The sequence below is a fragment of the Dicentrarchus labrax genome, unplaced genomic scaffold (genome assembly GCF_905237075.1).
Source record: "Dicentrarchus labrax unplaced genomic scaffold, dlabrax2021, whole genome shotgun sequence".
NCBI lineage: Eukaryota > Metazoa > Chordata > Actinopteri > Moronidae > Dicentrarchus > Dicentrarchus labrax.
In genome coordinates this window covers 14,005,513-14,021,125 of record NW_026136720.1, presented here as the reverse complement: position 1 = coordinate 14,021,125, position 15,613 = coordinate 14,005,513, and the positions used below count along the sequence as shown (strand labels likewise).

General features: G+C 41.1%; 1 protein-coding gene across 1 annotated transcript; it reads right to left on the bottom strand.

Annotated features, from left to right (window-relative positions):
- Window positions 1-92: 92 nt before the first annotated feature.
- On the bottom strand, window positions 93-15,586 carry tbc1d2b (TBC1 domain family, member 2B). Its single transcript, XM_051381924.1, has 13 exons — window positions 15,154-15,586; window positions 14,162-14,312; window positions 12,072-12,246; window positions 10,306-10,457; window positions 9,854-10,095; window positions 7,171-7,596; window positions 6,945-7,055; window positions 6,529-6,725; window positions 5,412-5,906; window positions 5,210-5,327; window positions 4,758-4,943; window positions 2,988-3,109; window positions 93-2,727 (listed from the first exon to the last, which is right to left on the bottom strand). The coding sequence occupies exons 1-13, from the start codon at window positions 15,496-15,498 to the stop codon at window positions 2,532-2,534; spliced, it is 2,916 nt and encodes a 971-aa protein (XP_051237884.1). The 5' UTR covers window positions 15,499-15,586; the 3' UTR covers window positions 93-2,531.
- Window positions 15,587-15,613: the final 27 nt, after the last annotated feature.

Here is a 15,613-nt window from a genome sequence, read left to right as displayed (position 1 = left end):
GTCTTTCAATAAAGATGACTGGTTTGGTTCTGAACTAAGAAATCTTACAGCAAGCAGTTTTTCTCTTATGAACTCCTACCAAACAGAGCACGTTGAGTGAGCAATTATTTATTTGAATTTGAATTGGTATTACAAAAACATCACAGTGGCATATACTTAATGCTGTAACATAAAAGCTTTACACGTTTTATCATTAAATGATACCGATTAACAATGAACAAGATATCATAGAGATTTGCATACAAAAAAAGTGAAGTGCCCTACAATATTCTGAAGTCATCTTGCTGCTACACTTGTGCAATACATTGCTGGAAGAAGCAAGAATGGAAGAAATGAAAGAAAAGGTGATAAGATTAAATGTAGCTTATTCAATGTAGCAAACAGACTGACGACAGAGTAGCCTTAGAACAGAAGTTGTTTACTAAAATATGAGTATAAACTAAAAACCTACTGTATGAGCCCTTTGACAAAATGAGTGGACCAAAAAATCTTAAACTGATCATATTTTTTTTATCAGTAGAGAGACCTGCTCTCATGATGAAAAACTAATTAGATTTCTACTTCCACGGGTCATTTCTTCCATTCACATTTCCATCATCAAAACAACCATAATCCTGCCATTTGTTCAAACTCAGGTGGTCCAACAAACAAAAACGTAGGCGTGATGCTACGGTGGACAATACTGTAACAGAAAGAAGGTAGTCGATTCTGTAAACAGCTCAAAGTACAATTAAAATAAAGGAAATTAAAAGTTGTAACAAACAATATAGTTGTAAACAATATATCAGCACACAAGAAAGGGGCTAAGTGGAAGAAAAAAAACTTGTTCCTCTCTTGTGGATTCCCATTTAGACATCAGTTTTACTCAAATCTAAACATGGTTTCTTTCTAAACAAGTTTGGATGTGTGGAATATTAACTTTTCCATATTGGTCTGTTACATAGTAGACATTGTAAACATGTGTAATAAAGAATATGGTCACAATGTTAAAGAGCAAAGAACTTCATCTTTAAGTACCTGGATGTGGAAGACAGAAAGGTATTGCTACACTTGTTTAGCAATCTCCTGAAATACTTCCCTCATAGATAACAAATCATATTTCCATTTTCACACACCAACCATTCTGACAGACTGACTTCACAGCCACTTCATCCGAAGCTGAACGACAGTATAATAAACTATAAAACCATACCGTGTGGAGGGTACCAGTGAACTGGTGTAAACACTGGCTAGACAAATGTTATACTGCCACACTGAGGACAATTCATGTAAATACATCAGCATTTTCAGACAGGGCTCAGAGAAGTAATCCCAGCATTATGTGTGTACAGTAAATCTTGCAAAATAGATTTTAGCCAGGGGGAAATTGAATCCTTTGAACAATCCCAACTTATTTTTTTGAAAAATCAAGAACATTACGAAAAGAAAACAGAACATTACACTTAAGCACAATACTCACAGGCAGGGGTATTTTTGTTAGGGCAAATAAGATATCTTAATACACAGAAGAGTTGCAATAAAATAGTCAGATAATGAGGTAATTTGTAGGGGGTCCACTGATTTGGTCAGTGACAATTTTAAACATTGTCCATAATAAATGTGTTAAACGATAGTTTTTGTATACAACAGACAGGTCTTTGGGAAACATTAAGTAATTAAGTGGTATTTTAGTATAAAAATAACTTGACAATATTAAGAAACTCTGCCAAATATGGACAGATAAACTGGAATGTCCAACATTACAGCACTGACTGACAGCGTTAGCATGATGGCTCAATTAGTGTCTCCAATTATTTTATCTCAAATGATAATACATGGGGAGACAGTTTTGTTTTTGATCTGAGGTTTGATGGTAGACTTTTGTTTGAGTTCTTTCGAGGCACAAACGCTCCTTAGAGGCTGGAATGATATGTTCAACTTAAAAAACGACCTAGGGATCAGAAGGCTCTAAGACTTTCAGCAGAATTTGAATTTCAGCATAGATGATTCAAGTGCATGAGCAGACACAGGGATCAAACACAAAATATGTGTTGTTGAGTGGCAATGTGGAAAATATATAAAAAAAAAATATTTAGTTAAACATTTTTAAGACTTTTATGAAAGGAACTGGGGACAGAGAAAGCTAAAGAAATGAAAACAAGAGTTAAAAAAAATAAAATACAATCATTCCTTCAACAGGCATAAAGTTGAAACCTTTTAAAAGATCACAGCCATGTTTTCAAAAATACTGATTCGGACTGAAAGAGTGTAGCTTGGCATTGAAGGTTGAAGAGCCATGGACAAAGCACACTGTTCTGGCTGTAAGATAAACACACAAGCATACAACAAATAAGGCTTTTACAAAAAAAAAAAAATGGCAGGAATACTGATAGAAAGCCCATTTGGCCTGTAAAGTTTTTGTCTTTTGATCAGATTTCACTCAACATTTATAGAAAGTTGACTGAAAATCCCTTTACAACTGCAGCGCATCACTGGTGTGGTGGAGGTGTGATCTCTTCATACTTCAGCTGGGAAATGTGACAAGCTTAAGGTCAGTTATCCTCCTCATCATCGCTGACGAAGCTCCGTCCTTCCTGACTAGTCTCTCTCTCCCTGAGGAAGGTCTGCCTGATCGCCTCCAGCTCGGTCAGCTCAAGGCGGACTTTCTCCAGGTGGAAGGAGCGGCGGTTCTGAATTTGCCGCATGGGGAACGGGTTCATGTCCATGAAGGCGATGTTCATCAGCTTCCTGGGAGAAAGAAAAGAAAAGCCCTGTTTTGTATATTTGTTTTAAGTTGAGGGCCACAAGAAATAACATTTTATCCCTGTGTATTTATTCCTGTATGTGGAAATGGCAATAAACAACCTTGAAAAAGATCTTTTGTGTATTCCTTTGTACAAACATTCAGACTATTATGACTGAGACTGATCCTGCAGACACGCCATCTTCAGAGGTCTCATTGTTATACGCATGATTGCAAATACCAACACAAACTGCAGTTGCCGTACCTTGAATCCAGGATCGTTTGTGTGAAGTATCGAAGATATTTGAAGATGGCTGTGGAATCCTGCAGCTTCAAAAACTCTTCCTCTTTGTACTTGAAGAGAGCGAGGGCGAAGCGAAATATGATCTGTGGAGAAAGAAAGAAAAAAAATGATCAAAGCCGTCAAATCTGCCTCATGAGTTTCCCCGTGTGACCGTTTACCATAACACATCATCCCTCTGACACACAAAGCCACTTTAGAGGACTGAAGGCAGAATTTATTACTTTTAGAGGAATGTGCGTGAATGTAAGCGTTTATCAGTATTTATAAGTTGATGTGCAGTGGAAACCAGCAAATCTTTGAGCGGGTGATAACGAGAGTGTGGGTGAGGGGAAAAAAAGGGGGGCCAGATTTTTAATTATGGGTTTTTGTGGCGCAATGGCTGCTGATTCTGTACAGAGGTGAAAGTGGCCCAAATTGGAATGAAAAACACCAGATTCAAATGTGATTTGCAGTCACATATCAAAGCAAAGAAAACTGGACTTTGGGCCACCTGCAGTCTGAACGCAGCCTTGATGTATGTGAGAGTGGTTGCTCTTAGTGATGAAGCCACAGATAGTTATCACCTAAGTTTACACTTCCCCTCAGCTCAACAAGCTTCACAGCATGTTCTGAACTCGTGTTGGTTTTCCGGGCCACAACATCACTGTTTTGGTTTACTGTCAGAGCTCTGATGCTGTGGTTTCAGCCACAGCAGACTTCCATTTTTCCATGACTCTATAAACTAACTGCGGGCCATCTGCCCAGCAACAAAACGGCAGATGGAAAAAGTTATAGAGTAGCCAATGAATAGCATTTAGAAGTTAAGTAGACAGATGTTTTCCCCTCAGGAGATAGTGGACAACAGAAGCAAAACTAAAAAAGTAAATATTGGACACAAACAGGACTCCACATGCATGCTACTGTCACTGATATCTGCTGGATATCTGAACAACAAACAGTTTGCTTACAAGCTTGCCATGATAGTTTTGAAGATGTGGTAACACAGCATGTCAGTGTTGTATCCACAGCTCGTTCCCACTGCCCCAATTAGCCAATAATAACTTATTGCAGGTTTTATGCTGCATTCATTGTTTCTTTTGGCAACTTGGGGACAGCACTCCGCAACAAACTAAAAACCACAAAGTAAATATGTTGCTAATATGTTAGCAAATCATTGGCTATTTACACATCGTCCACATTAGTTTCCACCTGGTAAATGTAAGTCTAATACTAACACTCCTTTTGGTTGTGTTTTGGTCTCCTGAGAAAAAAATATCTCAGTCATCAGTATACTTGGTGTTTTGACTTTCTTCAACAGCACATGGTGAGTTTATCAGATCTTTATTGCTGAAAACAGCTGCCCTCTGCTGTTGGAAGTGAGGTTTATGAGAGCAAAACAAAGCTAAAGCAGGCAAAAAGAACAATTTTCAGTTTCACTATGAGTGGTAATTTTCAAATTACACATATATATTTGATCCACTGTTAATATTACATAATATGAAGTGGAGCTTTAACTTTGCATAGCCATAAACTCAACCATGTCAGTCTAACAGAGGCCTAGATAAATTCTAACTACACAGACAACTAATCACACATACCATCTGTGGAGACAACAGAATGGCTACATCGACATTTTCAAAGGTCTCCTTATCTCTCTTTTTTTTTTTTAAAACTCTGTCAGCATGTCCAGACAGAAATCAGTCTACGTGACATTAGAGGGATCACAGTTTTACTTTCTCCTCTTACGCTTACCTTCGGGCCTTCAAACAGGAAGGCATCCCAGATCTTGAAGAGGATGTCGCTCACCACACTGTCCACAAACACCACCAGGAACCAGTTGAAGGTGATGAGGGAGAAGTCTACCTTGTACTGCTCAAAGTGGGCATGAAGCCGCGGTAGCTTCTCACACATCAGGTCCTTGAACACACGCTGGTCAACCTGCCCAGACACAACCAAATATTAATACTATATTATTTGTTTTATTTTTTTTTACAGCAGGAGAAAACATGGGATCAAAATCCAGCAGAGGAGAGAAAGAAAGCAACCAGTGCTGAGTACTGTGCTGCATTCTTTCTATGATCAGTCATGAGCAGCAGCCTCAGTCACATGGATATGACATCACTGACCCCACAGAAATCTGCAGATGGGCAGGAACTTGTCCCAGTGTCTCCCAGTGCTGGAATATAACATTTGAGCTTGTTTACCTGTGAGCCAAGCAGAGTCTTGGTGTAATAGTCTCTTGGCATGAAGACTTCCACAATGGCTATAAGGCTCCAGAAGGCGTCCTCTTGGTCCAGATAGAGTAGGGCAATAGCTGCCAGCCTGAGGAAATTACATGAAATAAAAATGAATGGTTACAAGGCAGAAACGATGAGAGGGAAAAGAGCAGTAGAACAAGTCCTGTACCTGTTCAGTCCCTGGCAGTAGCCGATATCCGGATTCCTCCAGGAGAAGGCCATCAGGACGTTCCTGAGTTTCTGGATGCCACCTGCACTTGGGGAGGCATAGTGCTTGTTGTTGGGCAAAGTACGCAGCAAGTCCAACTCGATCTGCTTCGAGGCCGGGTTAGGCTTGTCCCGGGCAACGTTTAATAAGGTCTCATAATAGTCAGGCGCCAAGTGGTCCCGAAACTTCTTGACATGGAAGGAGACACACCAGCGCCACACCTTGGATCGGTGCTCGTGGGGCACACCGCAGCGCATCAGGGCTTTGAGCTCAGGGGAGCGCACCAGGTCTCTGTTCATAGTGCTGGCCAGATAGTTCTCCCACTTCACCCCGACGGACACCTCCTGATCCGTCATGGATAGGGACTTCAGCTCCAGAGCTCTCACCTTCGCAACCAGCTTCTCCTCCTCTTCCTCCTCCTCGGGGACAGTCTTGAAGCCGAACACGTCGTACTCACTAACATTAAATCAAGGCAGAGAGAAAATGTAGGAAAATTATCATCAGTCAGCGATGTTCAATTCATTCCAAACATTATTAAAATTTTTAGGGGTACCCACATTTGCTCAACCTGACTTCAGTGTTATGTCACTTAGGAATTGCCTGATTTTCTAAAAATACATTTTGACGAGCTCCAGAGGACATGTCTGAGCCCGCACAGAAGGTAGAGCAATAGAGACTGAAATACCGATTAGCAGAGCTGGTTGTTCTAGTCAAAATAAATTGGCTGCAGCTGTTAATTAAGCAGTAAAAGTAAAACAAGTCTGGTTACTGCATTGCTTTGGGTCTATTATTATTATTGAGGGAACACTAGGGCTGTTGCAGGGAGTGACCTGTTTGTGGACTTTTTCTATTTAACTACAGTGTAGCTGTGCCTGAAATTTCTCATTGTGTCATGGTGTGATATCATTTACATTTAGCCATTTATCTTTGCAAAACACGCTTGAATGTTAAAATACTGTATAATTACTCAAAGTAGCAACTTATATTAGTTGAAATGAAAACATAGTAGAGAAATTTAACACAGTTTTCAAAATGAACAAAACCTTTATTTATGAAGGCTTTTTGGCATAGTCCATACCTGACAGTATTTGGTTTAAAGATGGGGTGCTCTTGTTGGTCGGGGCTTTCTGCCTGCAGTGCATCCTCTAATAATCTGGAAATGACCTCACGGGTTTGGCTCTGCTCTGAAGACGAACACACCGGGGTTTTCACTTCTTGAAGCAGCACCAGGTACTTACTCTCCACCTGACACAACTTGGCCTCCAGGGCCGTATACTGCAGCAAAGATAACAGAAACACATTAGCATTTATCTTTGTTACAGCAACTGACAACACCAAGATCAACGTTTGTTATTCATTGTTTCTATTTGGAATTTTTTTAGGTTTAGGGGGCACCAGTTGAGGTTAAAGCTGGACTTCCCCTAAAAGCTACTCAGACTTCCTGTTTCTATTAACAGAGTAATGCAACATTAACCGAGAAACACAAGCGAGTACCTTTGCTTCTAAAGCTTTTTCTCTACTCTCTGAATTTCTACGTAACACTGTCAGCTCCAGGATCTCTTTGTTCAGGAACTTGTTCTGGGATTTGTAGCCTTGAAGACTGTCCTGAAAAGAGAAGGAGGAACATGTTTATTCAATTACAAATTCAACCAGAATAAGTGCTTCCAGTGCTCATATTCATCAGCTTATCAACTGTATATCTAAGTGTTTCCCTCTGTACCTTGAGGATGTCCAGCTCCTGCTGATCTTTGTTGGGAGGCGGTGAACCGGCGTCACTGTGATTGCCGCTCTGCTCCGAGCTCTCCTGTGACAGCTTTATGATGACTTCATCCTTGGCCTGGATGGTCTCCATCAGCATCCCCAGCTGGTCGTTTATCTCCCCCACCTTTATTTTCAGGCCCTTCAGCTCTTGTTGCAGACTCTCCTTCTCCAAGGCAAGACGCTCCATGTGGCCACACAGGGACTGGATCTGTCCGTCTTTTTCCTGAAGCAGGGCCTCCATCTGGGTGTTCTCTTCCTGTGTTACTACTGGACCTTGAGTCTGGTCTGGAGGTGCAGATGAATCTGGAGCTGGGGCTGGTGGCCGCACTGGCTGCCTGTCACACTGGGAGGTTCTCAGAGTTTGCTGCAGAAGTCTCACAAGCTCCTGGTTTGGGTAAAGAGGAATTTTTGGTCAACACAGTCTTGCAGGGCCTGTTCACAGAAAACACTGATGTGTTGAATTCAATGTACATTTTTTTGACCTTGTGGGGTAAATTCACAAAGGTATAAATGCAACCTGGTATCAGTGTGTAATACACACATATGTAACATCCAGTTACAGTTTCAAAATAAAGTTTTCCGAGGTATCATTTTGGTTATGTTTAGCAAAAAAAACTACTTGGTAAGGTACTATGGCTGCCACTGCACTTTAATACGTGTGTGTACTTGGCACATCTCTAGTGGATCGGTGGATCTATTTGGCGTGAGATGGGCTGATAAATGTTTGTCTAGTCAACAAAAAAGCTGCACTCTTTAAGGACAGCTGCATATTCTGTTTGCTTTTACTTGTATAACAACTGACCATATTTTGAATTTTAAGAATATTACATAATTTTTTACACTTAACATTGCTGGATTCGGAGGCAATTACATCCCGGAGTAAAGTTATTAACTTCTGTACTAACAAGAAAAGTCATACAGTAAGATTTTATTTTCTATAACTAATAATACACTGTACACAACTTGTGTTTTACAATGTTACAAAGAAAAAAAGCCTGTTGTTGTTCTTCAAATCAAACTACAAAACTACTTCCCTGAGGAAATAAAAATAAAGTGGGTCACTTCAGCTGTGACCGCCCAACATCATAAATAGTTTAAAAACTTTAAATGATCACATGTAGAATAGCCATTATATTTAGCGGGCGTTTTTTTCAGGCCTTTATGTACTTACTAAATTGCACACATCAGGATGTGTAAGGATCCGGGTGGCTTACCATCTCGGCTAAATTATTTCCCAGGAGAAACCCTGCTAGTTCACACTGTTTGACAGAGGCCAAATTCATGCTGACCTAAGCAGTAACAGGTAACAGAGCCACCACTATGCCCAGATAACCAATTACGTGTAAATACAGAGCATGAAATTCAAGAACAAAAGTTTACCATAGCTATGTACATCATTAAGTCTTCTGCACTGAGAAAATGTGGCCAATGTGCAAATACTTGGCTCACACATTTACACTGATGTGTGTGTGACACAAATACACCCACATGCACATAGTCACACGGATGCAGACAACAACACACAGTTTTCATCTGCAACTATTTTCTAACAAGGGTAGAAAATTCAGAAAACTGTCCACAGACAGGTCTGAGGATTAAAATGTGTAACCCAGACAGGTCTGAGGATTAAAATGTGTAACCCAGACATTGTCATTTTGCAAATGTAATATTTAAACACTGAGCACCATAACCAAGGGACAGCATGTGGGAAACAAATCTTTCTTTGCAATTTTGGATGAACTTACCCTTTAATACAGGCATAATGTGACTAACAAATTCAGTCTAGGCCCAATATTACCTGGAGGACATAAATCAATAGCATTAACAATACAGTGTCAGCTCCGGTCCACTTGAACCTGAACAGTGCCAGGAGTGACCGAGTGTTTCCACCATCATTTACACAGAGACAGCCAGCTGACTCAGTTAATTCCTGTTACAGTTTTGAGCTGGCAGTCAACCACTTCACAGGGGAAGCATACACACACATACATCATATTCATCTGGCTTACATCGCAAACCATTGTGACCGATAGGCTGGTCTCTAAAACACTAAAACAAGAACAGAGAGTAATAGAAAGGAACGACGCAGCTGTGAGCGTTGTTAACAGAACTGCTGTTTCCTTGTTTCTTGCTCAAGCATGACTAATCATTTGCTGTCTTCCGGTATTGGTGAGAGCATCAGGATTACACCAAACTGTTCAGTCACCAAAACCTCAGGCTTGTGATGAATTAACTACAGTGATAGCAAAATCACTCCAGTCAGCTTGGCATTTCCCTTACTGTGGATAACTCACACCTTATGAAGTCACTCCAGCTGTTTTATGGTTAATTGTGTAAAGTTTCTGGACCTAAATGTGTGGACCAACTTTTATAGCAAACCATCTGATAGTGGTTGACATTATTCAGGACAAAAGTGGTAGACCAACAGAACTAAAAATGCTACACATCCTCGTGTTTCAGTGCATTAGGCACAATGTAACCATGACATCCAAGGTTTAAATGTATACTCTTCACCTCCCAGTATCTTTCTTTCTGCATGAAGCTATAACACTAAAAATCCATATACTTGTATTCTTTAAAAAAAAAAAAAAAGACATTTCATTAGGTGAAATAATGAGTGAAGTAATGAGGGATAACTGTACCTTCTGACTGGCGAGCTCTTCTCTGAGTTTGGTCTGTTCCTGCTGCATGCGATTAAGTTCTTCTTGTTGGCTCTGGAGGCGAAGCTGCATCTCCAAAGATTTGCTTCCATTACACTCCACTGGCGAGTTCTCGGCACTGCGAGTGTCAGCGTTGCGCCCAAACCTCATTTCTCGGAGCAAAGGCCTCTTGGGGCGCGCGGAGTTTCGCACAAAGTCAAAAGTAAAAGCTGATCCGAAGGAATCTGAGAGAGAAGAGAACTGCATTACTTTTCTTTTTATTGGCTTGTTATCCCCACCTATAGTTTTAAATTGTACTTGTAGATACTAGACATGAAGAACTAATAAGTTATTAAAGTGTTTCAGGGGGCTGAAGCAGGCAGAAAAATGCATTGATTGTCCATTCGTAATAGTATTGAGCGAATGAAAAATAAGGCAGCAGGGAGTGGACATACGTCTGTGTGTGTCTGGATGATGTTTCTGTTCAGGGAAGTCCTTGGGTGGAGCATCGACCAGTTCCCATTCCTCTGCACTGCTGTTGCCAGTGTAAAACACACTGCGTCTGTTCTCGCCTCCTCTTCCCGGCCGCAGATAAGACATGGAGTTCCTGACAGAACAGACCAGACAAGAGGGTTAGTAAGACAGAGACTGTGGAGATTCAGTGTTTTCTGGATATTAAGTGACCGCTACTATGTAAAAGCTTTTCTAAACCACAGGGATCAAGGACAAACTGCATGGAAGACCGATGCTCTGCTACTTTGTAAATAATAGCATTAGCACAAACCTTTGTTGAGGCCTTTATACTTTCCCCAGCAGGCCCTGGAAACAGAACTGCAGCTGTATATATAAAAAGCTATATAAAGCTCTACAACCTAAGACCTTGATATGTCTATGTTAAACTAAACGGGGGAGCCTAACTAACCCTAACCCTAATTAACAAGACATTCTTCGATGGAACATCGACAGGGTCGTGTCTAAACAAAAGCCTACACAGACTCATTGTTTTTTACACTTCTGAATGTGAGATCACTTCAGACGCAACTATTTTTGTGCAGCAGCATGAAGTCACGTACTTTAGTTGTTAGGCTTATGGCCACCTGACAGAACAGACACTGTTCCATTTTAATTCATGTATCCATCTACAGCAGCCCCATAACAGATCTGTTCGAACCCGTGACCCAAAGCATCTTTAAACATCATATTTCAACTGATAACATTCTTGAGCTTCAGCTGCTTCTGATCATAAGTTATAACTGTAGCGACTTACATATTTAGACACGCAACAGTTAGTTACAGATAAGATGTTCTACTGGCCCAAGGAATGTAAAGATATCGCAATACAACTCAGTAAGATTCAAATTGGTGAGATGAAAAATGAATCATGATTTTGATTGTGGTGTCAAGGTTTCATTCCAAAATATGCAACGTTTTGCACACTTTATACCCTACTTAAGATTCGATAATTTGATAAAGAAAAATATATTTTGTAGATTTGTCTGACAATCTTTTTCAGCCATGAATTGTTTTCAATCTAATTTTGTTAAAAGAATAGTAAGAAAATGATATTGTGGACCCAGTATTGTGAATTGAATTGATCATAAAACCTTATGTCCCTAACTGGCCCCTATTTCAGTTAGTATGAATCATTTAGCAATTTGTTTGGAGACAAAAATACCAACAAACAACTAGTTGCTGTGAGTTTTATATCTGCTGGAAACACCCTTCGCATTCTAAAATACGAGATGCTAAATCATCATAAAAAAGTCAGAGCACACTGGTATGGAGACAGACATACTATAAGAAGTAGGCAGCAATGCAGCTCAAAATGCTCCAAGATTCCTGTGCACCTTTAAAAGTGAACTCTCTTTCTATCACCACACAAAGCAAAGTCCAAACCAATGCTGCATTTTTAGCATTTCAGTGTGTTGCATCATTTGAATGGATGTGTTGTATGGCCCAGAAGGGGAACTGTTGAAGACTGCATACTAGCAGCCACTAGCAAACTATGGCTATAACCGTTTCCTCCACTGCAGACAACATCGGGAAGAACCTGAGGACGTATTCTCTTTCCTCAATACAGCTCTATTGATGCACATGGAAGACAAACTAGTTGTGCCTGTTTAGCAGGGCCTCCAAACAAAGACTTGAAAATACGCTCTATTTTGAAAAAAACTGTGGGTATCATGCGACGAGGGTGCGGAAAGGTTTCGTTCAGGCTTACCTGATTTCTGTACCAAAGTTTCTGAGGGAGAAGTTGAGGGTGTTTGTGGATGCAGCAGAAGGCCCTCTGGCTGACTGGATCCCCACCATTCCCCCACCATCTGTTTCTGTGTCCATGGCAAAGTCGCTGCGGACCTTCTCCATGCTGTCGCTCAGCTTCTCAAAGACAAACGCGTCTAAGAATAAAACACAGAGCCTATTAGAACAACATAATAATATGATCGCATGACTGATAATGTCACTTGTTTCCCAGGACACCAGCAACTATTGTTTGCTGAGGAAAAATAACTGTGTGTGGATTCCAGAGTAAAGCGAGGCAATATTTTGAGTTGCCCAGAATGCTATTTACAGCAGGGTGGATGTCTGTGGCTCCCTAACCATCAGAAAATACAGAATGTAGCATTTCAGAGCCGAGCGGGCTAAATATAAATGTTCCTCTTTGTGTGAATTTAACAGTGTGGGAACTTTTTATAATAGAGCCAAGCAGCTCCACATTTCCAGAGGGGGAAACCTGCCGCCACCGACACATAGTTGTTGTTACACTACACCCGTTACAGCTTTAATTAACGCAGCAAATTAGTTGATGGGAAGTCAACATGGTTTGTGTCTAAACCTTTATAATCAGTAGCTACTACATGATAGTCTACAGCAGCACTTTGGTTAAACTGTAAAGAAAAGCTTAGTCATTAATCTTCTTCTAGTTGTGCAAAAAGAGCAACATGTGTCCTCTTTACAGCCGGAGGGAATATTCCAGTGAAGGAGACAATAATGCAAGCCTGGCTGATCTTTCCTTCATTTCATCATAGCTCAGGGACCAAAGATCATGGACTTCTCACAGAGAAATAACTCCAGATATGAAAAAAAAAATTCAGAAAAACACTTTTGTATTCTATATCTTTACTTTCAGAACCAGCTACTTTTTGTAGGATCTATTTGAGATGTTTTGTCTTGTATGGGGGCTGACGAATGTTGACAAAATCAAGTATTATAATACCATTTACTAAATATTGTATCTGTATATTGGTATTGATATACAGTGATAACATGGCTATTTAACATGTGGCTATTCACACACACACCAAGAAATTATGTTATAAAGAAAAACATTTGTTATGTGTATGCGGCGACAGGAAAAGGAAGACACATTCACACTTCATTTCAGCTCAGCTACACCTGTCAAAACAAGTGTCAGTTTACTGTCACTCAAGTGTGAGCAGACCTAAAGATCCGGAATACACACAGTTGTTGTGTTACTTGCATCAATCTGAGTCTCAAAGTCTCTTATTTGCTTCAAATCTAGAGGAACTGCACCTTTTCTTTTTCAGGATGACCAGGGATGTTTGAAACTAATGAAATATTTGCTGGTAATGGTTGCATTCAACATTTAATAGGAATTATATGAGCGTAGAATTTAGGTTCTCCTAAAACAATAATGTTTGCTCAAATAATGAGTGAAACCTGTGAGGGTTGTTTTTTATGAAACTGGTTCAGAACAGCCTCATATCCAAGTGAAACAACAAACATACTTATAAACTTTTACTTTTTTACTTTAAACTTCTCTGTCAGTCAAACCATGTGACTAACCTGTCTGACTCCACGAGGGTCAACACCTTGAATGTGAACAGCATTTTGCTGGTGTATAAAGCTGGTTAGTGGAACACCAGCATTACTGATAGAGTTATTAACATATTACACTGTATAAATATAAATCTTGTTTATATTGTAAATGCTGCTGAGATGCATTATGTTAACAGCGGCAGATGCTTGTGAGAACCTTAAAAATAACAAACAGTGCACTCAGTAAGATTTTTGTTTCTCTGAGTGCATTAAAATAAAACACACCCCAGATAAAGTCGATGTGAGCTGATTTCTTTTGTCCGCTTTGTTGATTTATCATTGAATCAATGCTGGACCCAGCCCTGTCCACATGCTGAAGGAACATGGCAACACAATGACATGACTTGGGTAAATATTAATCCATCAGATACAGGTGTTCGCTTTCAGCTGGTGCCTGGATTTGATGGAAATTAGTGAAAATGAGTGTGTGTGTGTGTGTGTGTGTGTGTGTGTGTGTGTGTGTACCTGCCCTACCATTGTCTTTGCTTACGAGGCCGGTCGGAGGGCAGGCCAAGGTTGGGGAGCTCCAGCTGTCTCTCTGACCGGACCCTCGTGTGTTGCTGTACTCCCAACGTTTCTGCTGTAACTGCTGGAGCCAGTAATGCATCACCTGCCTGCTGGGGGCCTGGGGTAAACACAAACACACACACACACACACACACACACACATTCACACAGATAAGGTTACTCACAAGACCTATATCAGGGATCCAAATGTTAAAAGACAACTCAAACATCACTATTAACAGAAATCCACTTTTACTAGATGATAACAGCTGTGGGGTTAAATAAAACACATGAAACAGTCCCAAAGCTCTTTAAATAGCAGGTTACTATTCAGCTCGGTCATGTGAATGAGCGCAGACGCTGGTTTCAGTCTCAGTTCCAGCCTCGGGCTGGGCGCAAGCTGTTTGGTATTAACTATTCACACCATCTGCTTAAAAAAAAAAAGAAACTGATGTAGACTTTAGCGGGCATGTCCGGCTGAGTGAAACCAGAGGCACCTGTCTTGGGACCAACTCAGTCACAGTCACATGACAGCCAAAGACAACAGTCACATGAGATGCTGTGACCCGCTCTCCAAAAGGCAGAGAAGGCTGATGAGCTCATGTGCATTTAAATCAGTGCTAAAATGATCTCTACATGTAAACAGAGGGCTGACGATGAAGCAATCAAGCTGAGTAGTGTGCTGATTAAGCTCCTTGTCTAACAAAACATGACCCACATGTATAATTGAGTTTCTTTTCTTCTTAAGAGTTGTCAAATCGCAGCTCTGTTAGCAGAAACATTTTGAGGTACCAGACTAAAAAGCCAAAGCTGTAAAACAAATCTGTCAAGTTAGAAATGGGTGTGTCTGCCTTTCCACAGCGAGAAAGGAAGTGACAAATGACAGCACAACAGCACGATCTGCGCTGTGCTGCACACATGCTGAGGGGGGAAAAAAAAAAAAAAAAAAAAGTTCCTACCTTCAGGAGGAACTCCTTCCCGGCTGTGCGGATCTCAAACTGACCCTCGTCCCCCTCCACGTCGTAGCTGAAGCACGCGTCGCCTATCTCGATGTGCCCGAGCGGCAGTGCGTCTTGGGGAGTCTTGAAGTAATACAAATAACATTTCCTCGGATCATACACGAACCACCTCGGCTTGTACCCCCTCAGAGGCCCCTTGCCGGACAGTTTGTTCAAGTAGCCGCACAGCTTGGAGGCCTGCTCCTTGCTGCCCTCGAGCTCGGCCACATCCACCGACCTCGCGGCCAAAATCCGCGAGGCTGCGCAGGAGCTCGTGTCCCTGCTGCCATCCTCCTCTTCGTGCATCTTTCCTCGAACTTTCTTCTTCGTGCAGCACAGCGGATGCCCACTCCTGTTTCCATCCGCATGACTGCCTGCCTCTTGGAGAGGGAGGGAGGGAGGGAGGGAGGGATGACGGTGG